This window comes from Lagopus leucura, unplaced genomic scaffold (genome assembly GCF_019238085.1).
Source record: "Lagopus leucura isolate 7727_CA_CO unplaced genomic scaffold, USGS_WTPT01 Super-Scaffold_100159, whole genome shotgun sequence".
Taxonomy (NCBI): Eukaryota; Metazoa; Chordata; class Aves; order Galliformes; family Phasianidae; genus Lagopus; species Lagopus leucura.
In genome coordinates, this window is record NW_024962335.1 from 11,856,972 (window position 1) to 11,871,905 (window position 14,934).

The 14,934-nt window shown below is 43.8% G+C and overlaps 1 protein-coding gene across 1 annotated transcript; it reads right to left on the reverse strand.

Annotated features, from left to right (window-relative positions):
* Positions 1 to 312: 312 nt before the first annotated feature.
* RBX1 (ring-box 1) lies at positions 313 to 11,085 on the reverse strand. Its single transcript, XM_042890355.1, has 5 exons — positions 10,960 to 11,085; positions 8,704 to 8,782; positions 2,977 to 3,047; positions 1,569 to 1,654; positions 313 to 487 (listed from the first exon to the last, which is right to left on the reverse strand). Exons 1-5 carry the CDS (start codon positions 11,035 to 11,037, stop codon positions 475 to 477), a joined length of 327 nt encoding a protein of 108 aa, XP_042746289.1. The 5' UTR covers positions 11,038 to 11,085; the 3' UTR covers positions 313 to 474.
* Positions 11,086 to 14,934: the final 3,849 nt, after the last annotated feature.

Below are 14,934 nucleotides of genomic sequence, written 5' to 3' on the forward strand. Positions count from 1 at the left end.
TAACCACTAACCATACATACCATTATTTTAACTGAGCTGCAAGAAAGCATGTCCGTATGAAACACTACCTGCATAAACTACCTTAGCTGGGGCCATGTCCTGCGTCCACTGCACTCCTTGAAAGAGCTTAATGACGACTTTGTTGAGGCAGAGGTGTGGTTCTAAGTCATGTGGGAGTCAGACCAAACCCACAGCCAAAACCTGGGCACGATGACAAGAAGAGCTGTCCTGCTTAAGAGCTGCCTGGTTTAAGTCTCCAGATAACTTTCTTTTCATTCGCTGACTTACCGCTCAAGAAAGACAGACAAAAACTTAGATGGGGAGCTCCTGCAAGATTTTATTCAATGGTACACAATAGGGCAAAATTAAGATTAAAGCAGAATGTATACATTACTGATTTGTCAAGCTGCTAAGACAAATCCATACTGACACCAACAACGGAGGCTGACAACATACGAAGTATGGTGACCATCTCTAGTGTCCATACCTGCAAACACAGAAATACATTAATGCTTAAAAAATGTGTAATAGTAGCACTGATCTGGACAGACCTCTTCTGTCACAAACCAATCTGCATGTAAATCAGATGAAGGTGAAATGCTATGCTATGAAAACCTTAGGAAACTCTCCATACTTCACTTCCCCAAAAAGTCTATTTGGATAGTAGTTAGATGGGAGACTGTTTGTTATTCTCCAGGATTTCATAAGCAAGAGGCCCTTGGTATCCTTATCTTTTGCCCTGAATCCCACTTCACATATACCCTGAGTGCAAATGAGGCCAAAGCCCGTGACATCCCTGGATGTATCACTGAGCATTCATCAGATATTCATTCCTGTCCCCATTGCTCATAATGCTGCCCGTGCAATGCCACTAGCCAGGCAACAAGGGCTCAGTTTTCATTAGGTGTTCACTAAAACACTGTAATATCAAAACACTGGTTAGAATTAATGTTTTAAAAAAGAAGGAAAGAAAAAAAAAGGAAGGTGAATTCACAGTTAAGAAAAGAAAAAGGGAAAAATTGTTTAAATAAAGAATAAATGGGTCAAGGCTGTGACAAAGGCTACGTGGACATCTACTTTCAGAATACTAGGAAATCAGCTGTATTCATCTTTGATCCTATTAGAATTACAAAACGAATCATTGCAATACAGAGGGATCCGATAAGACTTCTGGCACCTCTATATAAATGCTCTGGAACACAAGAAGCATAATTTGGGTCATTTTCTAAACCCCAACAGCCCACGGGGCAGCACTGCATTCACCCAAGGCTCCACTTCCAGTTAATTCCATTTTCTGCTCACTGTTGTTTTGAGAGAATGTCAATAGAAACCAGTGCCTTTTAACAACTTCCACATCCACTACAACTATCTGGGCTTCCTTCAGAGCTCACTTCACACCAGGTCATTAAGGGAAGTGAGATCAATCAGCGAGGTGGAAAAAAAACCACCTTTCCCAAGAGCAACTATGTGAGACCACAAATGTGAGAGTATCCACATATCTGATATTCATTTCTATCAGCAGAAAGACAACTGGATTTTTCATCTTGAAATCTGTGCAGGATACCTACTTTTGGAACTCCCATTCCCTGTTGTCCAGTGGGCATACTTGGCGAGTTTTGAGCCAGCGAGAGATGCAGTGGAAGTGGAAAGCGTGCTGGAAGAGAAAGTCCAAATCACATCATACTTCAGAACACACAGACATATCTCAGTGTAAAAATTACCGTGCAAAGCATCGTGGTAAGAACAGAGCAACTGTTTGCAGACAAAGTTGGGGAGGACTGATTGTGTGCCTCACTGGCAAACACCAAGGAACTGATCTACATCTTCCGAGAGGAATGGAGCGTGAGGGAAATGGCAGCAGGGTGCCTGCTCCACACTACACGCAGTGGCAAGCAACTGACTTCTGATGAAGGAGAGAATACAGCGTTTAGCAGCTGCTAAAATTGGCAGAGCAGATGCTGATAAGAAGCATAATCAGAAAGACAACAAAGAAGATTTCACAGTGAGCAGCAAGGACTGCACGTATGTATGTATATATGCTGAAGCTTTCTGCCAATCTTCTGGACAAAGTAATGCTTGAATATAAATGAACTTGCACAACTAGAAAAATCTCTACGATGTGTTTAGTACAGGCACTCTCTTCCATGCCTTAAACAGCTCCTAAAAACAAGCTTCCATTTGTGCTCTCTCTTGCACACAGAAATCTCCATTTTGACATGAGAATATTTTCACGTGGTGGAAAAAATCACTTTCCTCTTTCACAGACAGAACTGAACAGCCACATTTACAATCTTACTCCAGTATTATCTCACTGTAACTTGGTCCCACAGCACAGTGAGGAGGGGGGGGGGAAGGAACAGGTAGTTATTGTTCCATTATGGAAAATTAGGTCTTCCAGCTCAGGTCCAAGCTAGCTCAGATGTGCTGTGTGTTTGAGTTCACGTGCCAGTGGGACTGCATGTGAAGGAGTGCATATGGCAACAAATGGAAAACAAGTGGAGATGATACACTAGAGCTAATTTCACCTTCCTTCAGAAGGGAAAGCAAACCACCTAGCTACCCCATATGGACTCCTTGGATCAGCCTGCATAAGGACAAATCAAGCGCGCTGCTTTTAAGTAATTTAAGTAATCCTATTATCTGGGGACAGATAAAAAAAACAACATAGCTTTGAGGCAGCACCTTGATGAGGGAAAACCCACTCAAAATTAAACACCTATTACAATGCCAAAATATACAGGCAATGGCTCATCTTCCTCCCTTGTCTTTCACATATACCTTTCTACCTTCCACTCCTCAGTTATTTTTCTCTCTCCTTTACACATGCCACTGAACAGATTACTTCAAACGGCGCATTGTTTCATGTTTTTTCCCCAGGAGATATCTGAAATATTTCACAGAACAATCTTTGTCCCTGGTCATGAAAAAGAGGGCAACAGCACCGCACGCATACGCAGCAATCAGAGCTTCCCTTACATTGCAGACGCCCCATGCAACTGTGCACTCTTCAGACGTAGCCGATGCTTGGTTTGCTTGACATTCTATGCCTGTAAAAACAAAGATTAAACATACATATGCAGGAGTAGAAGACGTACGTGCAATACCAACTGGTAGATTTCTTCATTATGAAGAGCTGAGGTGGGGAAACTCTTTGTTCTCTTGCATTTATTACATCAGAAAGTGTCAAGAGCCATTGGTTTCACAAGTACTGCTTTTCTGAAAGTACCAGATTAAAATGTATTTCATCCTACTGTCCTTCCTCCTCTACATGTTTAGTATTCCAAAGCTCCAGACAGCAAGAGTAGTTAGCTCATCTATCAGTGACATTTGTCTGCTTTCCATACTTTAAGGATAAATATTTTTCATTTGTTCTCTTGTGTTTTAATGCATTCATCCTGACAATCAGTTGCAATAGCAACTAGGTGAAGAAAAGTTCACCCAGATTTCTTATCCTGCTTTCTCTAAATAGAAATTAATTGTCTTGTCAGACATTTTTCAGTTATATTTACAAATGAATTAGCTCACATAGTGATGAGGTTTTCCTCTCTCCTTTCTGTAGCCTTGTGACACGTAAGTATAGCCTAAACATACATAGTAGAAAAAAAAAAAAAGTTTTAAATTGCTATTTTGAACTTTTTACAGCTAAGAGCTCAGTACCTGGGATGATCCCAAAGATTATTTATGGTTTTGTCTTGGGTTTTAAGTTTTGTGTCAGGTGGTGGTATGCCCAAGAGCACAAGGAGAAAGGAAGGAAGGACACCTCTAGGAAAATAAATCCAACAATGATTGCATTCTCCATTCTAGAGCCAAACCAACTCACAGCTCCAGTTCAAGATGAAGCTTCAGAAGAATAAAAAGACATTTCCAACTTCTTTACAGTCAGCAGCACAAACCTACATGACCAATATTTTAACTTAGCTTCCTGCTAAAGAATGCTTCTTCCAAAGGTCATGCCCAAAAGGTTTAGGAATGATCAGTTTAGAACTTGCTACATGGGTTTGTTGCTTTATTTTTTTGCAGATCTGTTTTCCTGGCAAAGAAAAGGCCTGAAGGAGTTCCAGTCCTCTGATTCACAAATGAAGGATTAATAAAATAACTTTCAAGCCCATGTATTTAGCTGAAGTATGTGATCTTTACTTTTTCCTGTCCTATTCATCCTCTCCTCCATTTTCCACACTCCTTCAGGTGTGGAGGTGAACAAAATAAGAGGAAAGACAATTCTTCAAGAGATGTGAAAGGGACTGGTTAACCTCAATCACAGGATATCATTCAAAATAAGACAGACATATAAAGAAACTGAGTAGCAACAACTGTTCTGCATTGCTTGAATGAACCCATATTATATGTTTTACATCAAGACATGATGTACAAAAGCAAGAAGTCCAAAGCTCAGTTCTTGGCCTGCCAAAAAGAGAAAAGAGAAAAGAGAACAAAATCCAACAGCTGAAGAGTCTGATGTCTTCATTGCATTCAGCAATAGAAATAAATCTGATTCAGAAAAGGGAAGATGCTCAAGGACCTTGAAGAGCTTCAATCATTTTGGTGAAACACGCACTTGTTAAAATTTCCTGCTCAGCATTGCTACAACAATCTTAGTGTCACTGCAGTACAGACTCACGGTATCACAAAGTCTCCTGGTATAATTTTAGTTTGAAATATTTGCCACAAGTCTATATGGGAAAATGGTGAGAAGATGAATAGTGAGGGAAAGAGCAAGAAAAGTCAGCTGTTACACAAACTTTAACTGTGGAAACCTGTGAAATTACACAATATACTTATTTTGTTCTTTCACATCTTTCCACGCAAATGATGCTGACCAGCAAGAATAATTTAAAAGATGACAGACCCCAAAGCCTAAAAGAACAGATGATCTTACGCACACGTAGCTGAGGAGTTCCCTTGTGGTGACGTAAGGCCCTCCCAACACAACATTCAGATTTAACTCCCTCCTCAAACAGGCCAGATGCTGCTGCTCACACTACTACCTTCAGCTGCCAAAAGCAGGCATTCCCAAAGCTGAAACACCTTCCGGTCTCCCAGTTGCCTGATTTCAAAAAGGGGCAACATATCACCTCTGCAACAAAAATGAGCAAACTCTCAGAAAACTGAAGCTGATGATTCTGGCTATGGAATAAAGATGAGCTATTTAATGGCTGCTGCCCCAAGAGATGATAAGAGACAGAGAGTAACTCGAGGAATGCTGAAGTATTATTTTTCTGCTTTGCTTTTGATGGAGTGAGAGCAGGCAGATACAGCTGGAACCCAAACTACCTGTAAATAAGTGTGAAAGAGGCAATGGAAGCGTTTCAACTCAGGGAGATACAGCTGAAGTCACAGCCCACTGAACCAGTGAATTTTATGACAGAGCTTTTCAAAATGGCTTCTGCTTAAGCAAGGGTAACCACTGAGGGATTCCCCTTTCTCTTTACCCAGTGCTTTCTGCAGTTACACCCTGAAGATATTGAGTTATTGGGGAGAACAGAACGAACTGTACATACCTTGGCTAACAACACATACTGTACTACGCCAGAGACAGAAAAAGACAAATAACCAGACTAGGAAATCTGAAGTACATTTGTTACCTCCATCATGCAGAATGAGCTCTTGGTTTTTCAAACCCCAGAGGGCTTTCTGAACTCTCTCCATGTAATTTTCTCAGTTTAAGAATGATTTGAATATTCACCCTAGGTTCCTCCCACTATGTTGTCGTATGATTTCTTCTACTTATAACCCCTTTGTACGACACTCAGTATTTCCTCTGAGTATCACACTCTCAAGATATTTGTGCACAGCTATCACTGTCCACTCCTACTTACGACTTAGCAAACTATACATACATGACTTAGCAAACCTCATAGACTTAGTTCAGTTCTTCTGCCCTTCTCAAAAAGCCAACATAAACCAACCTGCAAACCACTCTGAGATTTTTCTTTGGATTCTAATCAATGTGTCTACCTCTGTGACACCAGAATATCACATTTGATACTTTCCATCTTACTGTCAGAGAAAGAGACCACTATTTCAATGGCACATTTCATACAGTTCAAAGCACACCAATCACCTTACAGTACCACATTCCACGGAGAAGATAACTGACTATTCTGATCATGGTGTTTCTTAACATTCCCCAAACTTGCCACATTGCAACCATCGCAGCAGAGAGCAAACCCTGGATGAAATCACTGCACAAAGAAAATCTAAATACATTCCGGGTCCTTTCAGAAAAGAACAAAAACCACTGGAAATCTACTCATCCCTTCTATGTGCTGAACATGAGCCACAGTGAAGGCCAGGGGAATCCTTTGTCCTTGTTATTAGCAACCAAGTTGTAATGCATGTGCATTAGCAGAACTGCACGAAGCCTTAACATTGTTATATCCTAACTTTTGGATGCTCAACTTCATAATGTTAACAACCTTCCATTAGCGTGGCTGGCGTTACTTATCACTGTTCTAATGTTTTCCCTTTTAAGGTTCCTCCTCATCACTGGGAGAGGGAGACATTCCTGGCCTGCACTTTATCAAACTGAATCTTGTGCTGTTTTTCCCTGCGCAATCTAGTCATTTTTTCCTCTATTTCCCATCACTTCACATCTTCTGTTTGAAAATCTAATTAAGATGTTGCTTAATATCATTAATGATCTGTAACAAGGAAGTAAGTAAATCCAGAGCCAACGCTGAACTAAGCACACCAATTTAGATACCACTTCTACTCTGTATACTGTCAATTTTTGTCTGTCATTTACAGTTTGGGCTTTTGATAACATTGATTATGCCCTAACTAATAAGGTGCTATGCTTGAGCAACTCAAAAAGCAAAACAAAACAAAAACTAAGTTACCCATGCTCTCTTCCTTTGATGTTCTTCCGAACATATCTATGCTCTTTCAATTCCACCCAACCTCAATTCTGGCAGGCCTCTTTATTTATTATTATTTTTTAATTATTACTTATTTTAAAAAGAACTGACAAAGGAAATTTATCACTGGAAAGTAACATCTGTCCACATTCCTTCCAGCTCCTCTGAATCTTCCCTTCATCCCCTTGTTTCCTATTTGCCATTTATCAAAGCCAACAAATACATAAGACTCTATTTGATCTCCCATAAGAGGTGGCATTAATTTTGAGGCAGATTCGCAGAAGGAAACACACCAGCATCCCACTCGTTTTGATTATCTTGAATTACAGAGCTGTACGTGTTTGTTTATTGCATATATGAATTCTATCAACGTAAGTTACGTTCTAACCAATCTTTAAAATGCCATTTACCCATCAGCTATGTATTTCCTCTCCAGCAAATCAAACACCTAAGATAATAAATTGTATTCAATGATGTCCACTTTTGGGATGGTACAGGTTTGAGATTCTTAAAAAGGAAATCATTATGCCAAAGGTCCTCAGCAGCCACTCCTCTCACCTTCTTGCCTTCAGTGTTACCACTCCTTTTCTAATGAGCAGGAATAAAGTGAGCGATGCACAGGCAGCAGCCGGCTCAAAAGAGAGCAGATCTGACTCCAAGTAAAGAAGTCAGCTTGCTTAATCCACTTTCAGCCCTGCGTGGCACAGTGTGCTCTTTTTTTTCCCCTGCTTCTTTTAATTTTCACATAGGCTCACTGACAGAAAGTTACCATCAGCAGCGCTTCCAAGGGCTACTAAAGAGAAAGTGAAACAAAGCCACCACAAAGAAATCACGACTGGCCCTTGTCATGTCCTGAAGGTCTTGCTTTCTGAGGTACCACAATCCTCCCATATTAGTAGTACAGGTGACTTCCTATCTGGGGTATGTTAGAAGGTGTTCTGTGTCTTACCACTGAAAGAACATGGGCAGTTACTGTGCCAACAATATACTGTCAGAGTTTTGAGGATAAAAAAAAATTGGTTCTCTTCTTATTACCAATCCTCAGCTGCACCAAAGCCAGAGACTTTATGTATGGATACCTATTTCACAATAGAATTTTTTATACTTACTCCCACTATCACTTTATTTTTCTAAGTAGTACATATATTTGTTAATTGGACTGTTGAGAGTATACAGGAAAAAAAAAAAGTGAATTAGTACTAGCAATGCTTGGTGTTGGTTTCAGGATTTTATTATTTTCTTCATAAACAACCAGGTGATTCTCTAGGCAGCCACAGAATTCCCTATAATATAACCCTAATTTAGGCAAGGTAGCTTTTGTGGAATGAGGAGTCAAAAATTCAGTGGTCTGAATCTTTTCTGATCAGTCAGACACAGAAAGCAGAACATGATTTCATTCTAATGGTTGCCATCAAAAAGCTGATACCTACTCCAACATCCCAACCCTTACAATCTAATACCTCTCTTTGTAAAGAATACCTGCCAACCACGAATAATTTCACTTTCTACAGACTCTGCATTATTACTCTGTTCCTCTTTTTTTTTTTTTTTTTGCATTCAAAATACACCAAGCAGCATCATCTCTTCTGCAGTTGTGATACCAGGTGATTCTATTTTTTAAAAGAAAAGGGTGAGTGGAAACCAGAATGACAGAGGTCACAAAAACAGATTACAGGACTTCAGCATTACATAGAACAGGGTTTAGTAGTGGTACTGAAAGACTTAGTTCTGAACTGAGAACCAAATTTGCTGAAATACACCCTGAACAGTGGAAATTTCAACTGTACATCTTCTACCCATCAAAACTGTAAGCACATCATTTCCATCTTCCCCATCATTTACTTACATAGATCCATAATATGGTTTCTGCAAATGGCACAGTTATCAACCACAATGTCCCATGCCCACAGAGCTACTGCATTCCACTAGAGTGAGGGGAGAAAGAAGAAAAACATATATTTTATTCAATATATAACACACGGAAATGCTTGTTATTCCTCAAGATCCCATTTCTTTCTGAAATTGAAAAGTTAGGATATTAAAAAACACACACCTTACAGCTCTAGAGTAATTCTTTCTCGCATACCTCTCACACTCAATGTTTCCTTCTAGTTTCAGAAACAACAGATACCTCTCCCAGTCTCTCTCTCTGCTCTTTTTTTCCTGCATTTCTATTTATAATCTGGAGGCAAGGATGCATCTCATGCCACATCCTCAGGTCGGAATTTCTATCGTTGGCAGCAGTTCTGCTAGTAACCATCCCTCAGAACAGATGCAGCCAACAACCAGAATCACCTCTAACTTTGTCCCTCAGTGACTCCTGAACCATCTTCATTGCAAAAATAAATTAAAAAAAAAATTGGAAGTGCTTCCATACAAACCTTTCAAAAACTTTACTTAAAAATATGAAGGAAAGAAAAGTGGGATATCTGTTCTGTGTTACTTCAGTAGGACTGGCTAGAAAATTCCATGACAACTTTAGAAAACCAATTGAGAAAGACTCTGACACAAGCTATGCAGAAAAACATAGCACCTTTTTCTTCTTCCTCACCCCAAAAAGAACTAAATCATCCCAGCATAATTAGGTCTTTTGTAAATTGACAGAACTCACGGATTGTTTTGAATACTGAAGGCAAACTCATCTATACACTGGTAGACAGTCTTCGTTTCTACTTTATAAAATAGACTGAATATTTTGCTTCTTTCCACTTCTTCAGTATTTTATTGATAGTGTATCTTCTCTGCTTTATTCCATTTACATATAAGTGTTTCTATTGCTTCCTTTGAGCTCCATATTCGGAAGGATGAAAGCAGACTCCCAAGTGTTGCTAAGTGTTTTTTCATTAGTACCACCAATACTATCACTAGATGTTTTGGGAAGTAAGTGAGAAGTGATCTTCTTCTCATCTAACAAGTCCAGCCAGCCTTCTGGCATAGATTTCATCTCTCAGGGTCTCCATCCATACACCAAGGAGTCACTATAAAGCTCTCAGCACCTTCACAGTTGGATATTAGGAACAATTTCTTCTCAGGAAGAGTGGTGCAGCAGTGGCACAGGCTGCCCAGGAAGGTGGTGCAGTCACCACCCCTGGAGGTGTTCCAGAGCCGTGTGGATGTGGCACTGAGGGACGTGGTCAGTGGGCATGGTGGGGTTGGGCTGACATTTGGACTGGGTGATCTTAGAGGTCTTTTCCAACCTTAACAATCCTGTGACTCTGTGGCTGCCGCACTTTGGCTACTGAATCCCACCACCTCTCTTGTGACCCACAGGCCTGTACTGAGCCACACAGGCCTCAGGCAGCCCTCAGCACCTCACAGGGGAGCAGCAAATGCGATGGTGAGGAGTGCGATAGCTGTATGGTAACTGCTACAGATGACAAAGCATACTGAGGGTGACTCTTGCAAGCAGGACTATTGCACTGGCACTTCATGGCACTGCTATCACCTAGAACTGCATATCCTAACTACCTCTGGGCCCCGCTGAAGTGAACCTGGGGTCTTTTACCACCCTTCAGCTTGCAGCCACACTGGAGCCGACAGGCCAAAGAGCCATATTATGGTTGTTTGGGGGAAGCAAAGAAAACCAGGGTGACAAGACAGCATTTGCTGACCGCCTACGACTTGGTTTGTGAAGAATACAAAAAGAAGCAGCCACACAAATGCGTGCAAAGCACCCTTCGCACCACAAAGGGCCACTGGGACAACTGAGCCAGAGCGGCCGGGACTGAAGAGGAAGCAACAGCCCGCCAACCCGCTCCCTCAGCCCGACCAGCCCTCGGCTCGGGGCGGCGGGGCCCAGGCAGAACTAGCCCCGCCCCGCCCCTCCCCATCCCATCGCCCGCGCGGCGGCGCCCTCTGATTGGCCAATCTCCGTTCCACGCGCGGAGATCCGCCTCACCCATTGGCCCGGACATACGCCAATAAACTCCGCAAGCCCTCCCCCCCCTTTTGCAGCGCCGGTGCGGAAGCGAACGCCCGGCTCCGTGAGGGGAGCAGCAGGCTGCTCGCGGCCCGGACCTGCTCGTAGCCACCTGGCCGTTCCCGACCTCCCTTCTCCCGCTGGGACCGGCCGAGTGGAACGCGCCACGCCAACGGGTCTCACTTTCTTCACTTCGAAGCGCTTCTTGCCAGCGCCGCTGTTGGTGCCGCTGGGGGTGTCCACATCCATCGCGGCCGCCATTTTGGATGCGTGAATAGGCCGTTCCGCTCTGTGCGCATGCGCGGTGGAAAGGGGCGCAGGGAGGCTTGAGCGGAAAGGGTAGACGGAGCTTCCGCCAGGCCCCGCCCCTCCCCTACCAGCTCCGTCACCAACAGGTGCGGGGACCGCGGCAGCGCGGCGCCCAGGGGAGGCCGGGAGCGTGGTCACGTGGGTGGGTGTTTAAAGGCGCCGCGCAGGGCGGGGTTCCCTTAGTGAAGAGCCGTGGAGGCGGGCGGGTGGATGGTTGTAGGCGGGGCGGCGGGCGTTAGCGCTGTTTAGAGCTCAATTTGGAAGATTTCTTTACATGAAAACATTAATTGTAACCTTAAATCTATATGGTGATGCCACCCTAAACTCAGCAATCATTATGGACGTTAACAAAGCGTGCAGTGGTGCATACGTGTGTCAGAGAAATGCTAACATCCATTTTGCTTTAAATGATTGCAGTATAACGTTACAGTCATCCCAACTCGGCTGGTGTTACTGTGGGGAGGTGGCTGCCAGCGGGTAACAGCCACACAGCAGCAATCATACGGCCTGGAGTTATTATCCAGTGTAAAATCATCCTTTATTGTCTGGCAGCAAAGAGAATCACAGAATCACAGGAACACCAAGGTTGGAAAAGACCCACAAGATCACCCAGTCCAGCTATCCACCTATCACCAGTAGTTCTCATTAAACCATATACCTCAACACCAAGTGGAACCGTTCCTTGACCGTTCCAGGCTCGGTGACTCCACCACCTCCCTGGACAGCCCATTCCAGTGCCTGACCACTTTCAGAGAAGTAGTATTTCCTAATGTGCAGCCTAAATCTCCCCGGCACAGCTTGAAGCCATTCCCTCTAGTTCTATCACCAGTTACACAAGAAAAGAGGCCGACCCCCAGCTCACTACAACCTCCCTTCAGGTAGTTATAGAGAGCAGTAAGGTCTCCCCTGAGTCTCTTCTCCAGACTGAACAATCCCAGCTCCTTCAACCGCTCCTCATAAGGCTGTGTTCCAGACCCCTCACCAACTTTGTGGCCCTTCTTTGAACCCGCTCCAGGGCCTCAATGTCTTTTTTTTGCAGCAAGGGGCCCAAAACTGGACCCAGTACTTGAGGAGCGGCCTCACCAGAGCTGAGTACAGGGGGACAATTGCTTCCCTGTTCCTGCTGGCAACACTGTTTCTGATGCAAGCCAGGATACAATTGGCCTTCTTGGCCACCTGGGCACACCTCTGGCTCATGTTCAGCTGAACATCAATCAGTATCCCCAGGTCCATTTCCTCTACACAGTATTCCAACCACTCTGCCTGTAGCATTGCCTGTGGTTGTTGTGGCCAAAGTGCAGGACCCGGTATTTGGCCTTGTTGAACCTCATCCCATTGGCTTTAGCCCAGCTATCCAGCCTGTCTAGATCCCTCTGAAGGACCTTGCTACCCCTAGGCAGATTGACACTTCCAGCCAACTTGCTGTCATCCGCAAACTTACTGAGGGTGCACTCAATGCCCTCATCCAGAATAGAGCAGCGCTGGCCTTTAGGGAAGAGGTTGCTTTGCTCTTCAGACCTTGCTCCCTTCCCAGCCCCTCAGATGGGCAGAGCTGTGTATCCTTTGTTACCATGTCAGCCTCAGTGCTACCCCATGCCATGGGATCTCTCTGGGGCACTCAGGATGCACTCAGGAATTAAAATGTTCTGAAAGAAAGCAGGAATTCACATCCTTTGTAACACTATTTAGAGCAATATTTTATTGTACAGGATGTTGTAGCAAGGTGGGGCTTGGCCTCTTCTCACAGGTGACTGCAATAGGACGATAGGTGATGGCCTCCAGTTGTGCCAGGGGAGGTTCAGGTTGGATATTAGGAAAAATTTCTTCTCAGAAAGAGCGGTGCTGCAGTGGCACAGGCTGCCCAGAGAGGAGGTGGAGTCACCGTCCCTGGAAGTGCTTCAGAACTGTGTGGATGTGGCACTGAGGGACGTGGTCAGTGGGCATGGTGGGATGGGCTGATGGCTGGACTGGGTGATCTCTCTAAGATTGTCTTTTGCCAACCTTGATGATTCTCTGATTGTATGATTCTGAAGTCATAACAGACTGGTCTCCAAGGTCTTTATGTCTGCTAGGAGCAAAGCGCAGGGAAAGAGGGATATAGTCCTTAGCTAAGTGCTTACAAACCTCAGGTTTACAGCTATGAATGACTTTTGCTTCTGCCTTCCTGCACGTCACCTCCTCAGTGCTGCAGGTGTGATTCTGATGATGCTCTAAGCAGCGTGTGATAGGAATTAACTGGTATATGAGTCTGGTTTCTGTACTGTGCTTGCAAACTGAGGGGTAAAAATGAAGTGCATTTTATTACTCTTCAAAGAACGATAGGGCTGGCTGGCTGCCCTCCAGATGCTGATGCCACTCAAAGTAACTTATTTGACTAAGTTGGGATTTCTAGCAGCCTTTGCTTTTGTGAGTGTCCAGACAGACAGCACTCACAGATGGTACCTAATCTACTGTCTCTCCACATTGCCACAAAACTCCTCAGAGTTCATGAAGTAAGCAAACAACTTCTCTCCAAGACTCTGTAACATCCCCAGCTGATCCAGAATGCTCAAAGTAAACTTGAATTCATAGAACAGAGCCAGAGGGGGTAGGTTAAGCAATATATCCCATGGATTTTTGGACCAGATGATGGTTGGTTTCTGCATGAACCCAGTGCCCCTGTCTCTGTGTGTGTTTTCTAGATGATGGTCACCTCATATTCCCATATATCACCATTGTTTTTTCAATCTGTTACTAAAACCTCAGGAGAGAAATGAAGCCTCCTGCTCCCCATAATCTGACTGAGATGAACAGATGAAATTCAGAGAGAGGAACGAGTTGCAGCATTTCTTGGGATGGTGACTAATTGCTGCTCTTTCTTTCTCGTGGTATTGCACTCCTCAAGCTGCTTGATAGCTTGAAGATAAAATAACAACCAACTGTCATGACTCAAAACCAACCTGCAGGTTACCAGGTGCTTGCAAAAAGCATGGTACTTAATGACTGTGCCCAACCTACTGCAAACAGCCTTTCCTCATGCATGAAGAAGAGCGACGGGAAGCGTGGTTCTATGCTCAACAAATAACTTCGTCTCTGCAGCAGGCATCTCAGCCCCTCATCACACCCTGCTATCAGCTGCTATAGGGAAATGTGACTGGGACAGAAGAGTCTCAGTGCATGACAGTGAGGATGTTGGGCTGACTGAAAAAATGGGGATGCTCCAAGGAAAAGACATGGGAAAGAGGGAGAGCTTGAGGGCTTTAACCTGAGCTAAGAATCTGGAGAGATGACAGAGAGACAGGCTGCATTTGTCATCTGGGGAGAGGACAAGTCTTTCAGCAGGAGAAGTGATTGTTTTTAACCTGAATGCAGACAGCTGGCCAGAAGACAAGTGCAAGGTGACTAGAGGAGACGGGACAGACCCAGTGCAGGAGACAGCACCGTCAACCATAGCAGCAGCAGCTTTTTCTCAGCTGAAAAGTGATAGGATGTGAGGAAATGGCCTCACACTGCATCAGTGATGCAATCCTAGATGCATCCTAGATGTTAGGAGGAATTTCTTCATGGGAAGTGCGGTTACACATTGGTACTGGCTACCTAAGGAAGTAGTGGAGTTTTCATCCTCAGAGGCATTTAAGAGATGTCTGGATATGGTGCTTAAGGACATGGTTTAGCTGTGGATGAGGTAGTGTTAGGTGGTGGTTGGACTTGGTGATCTTATGTGTCTTTTCCAACTGAAGTGATCCTGTGATGTGAGCACTGGGTCACAGTCTGGACATCCCACATTGCTTAGGCAGAGTCTTCAAAATGCCTTTTATCCTTTTACAGAAGATTAAACAAACAAACAAACAGAAGTGAAAGTTATGATAG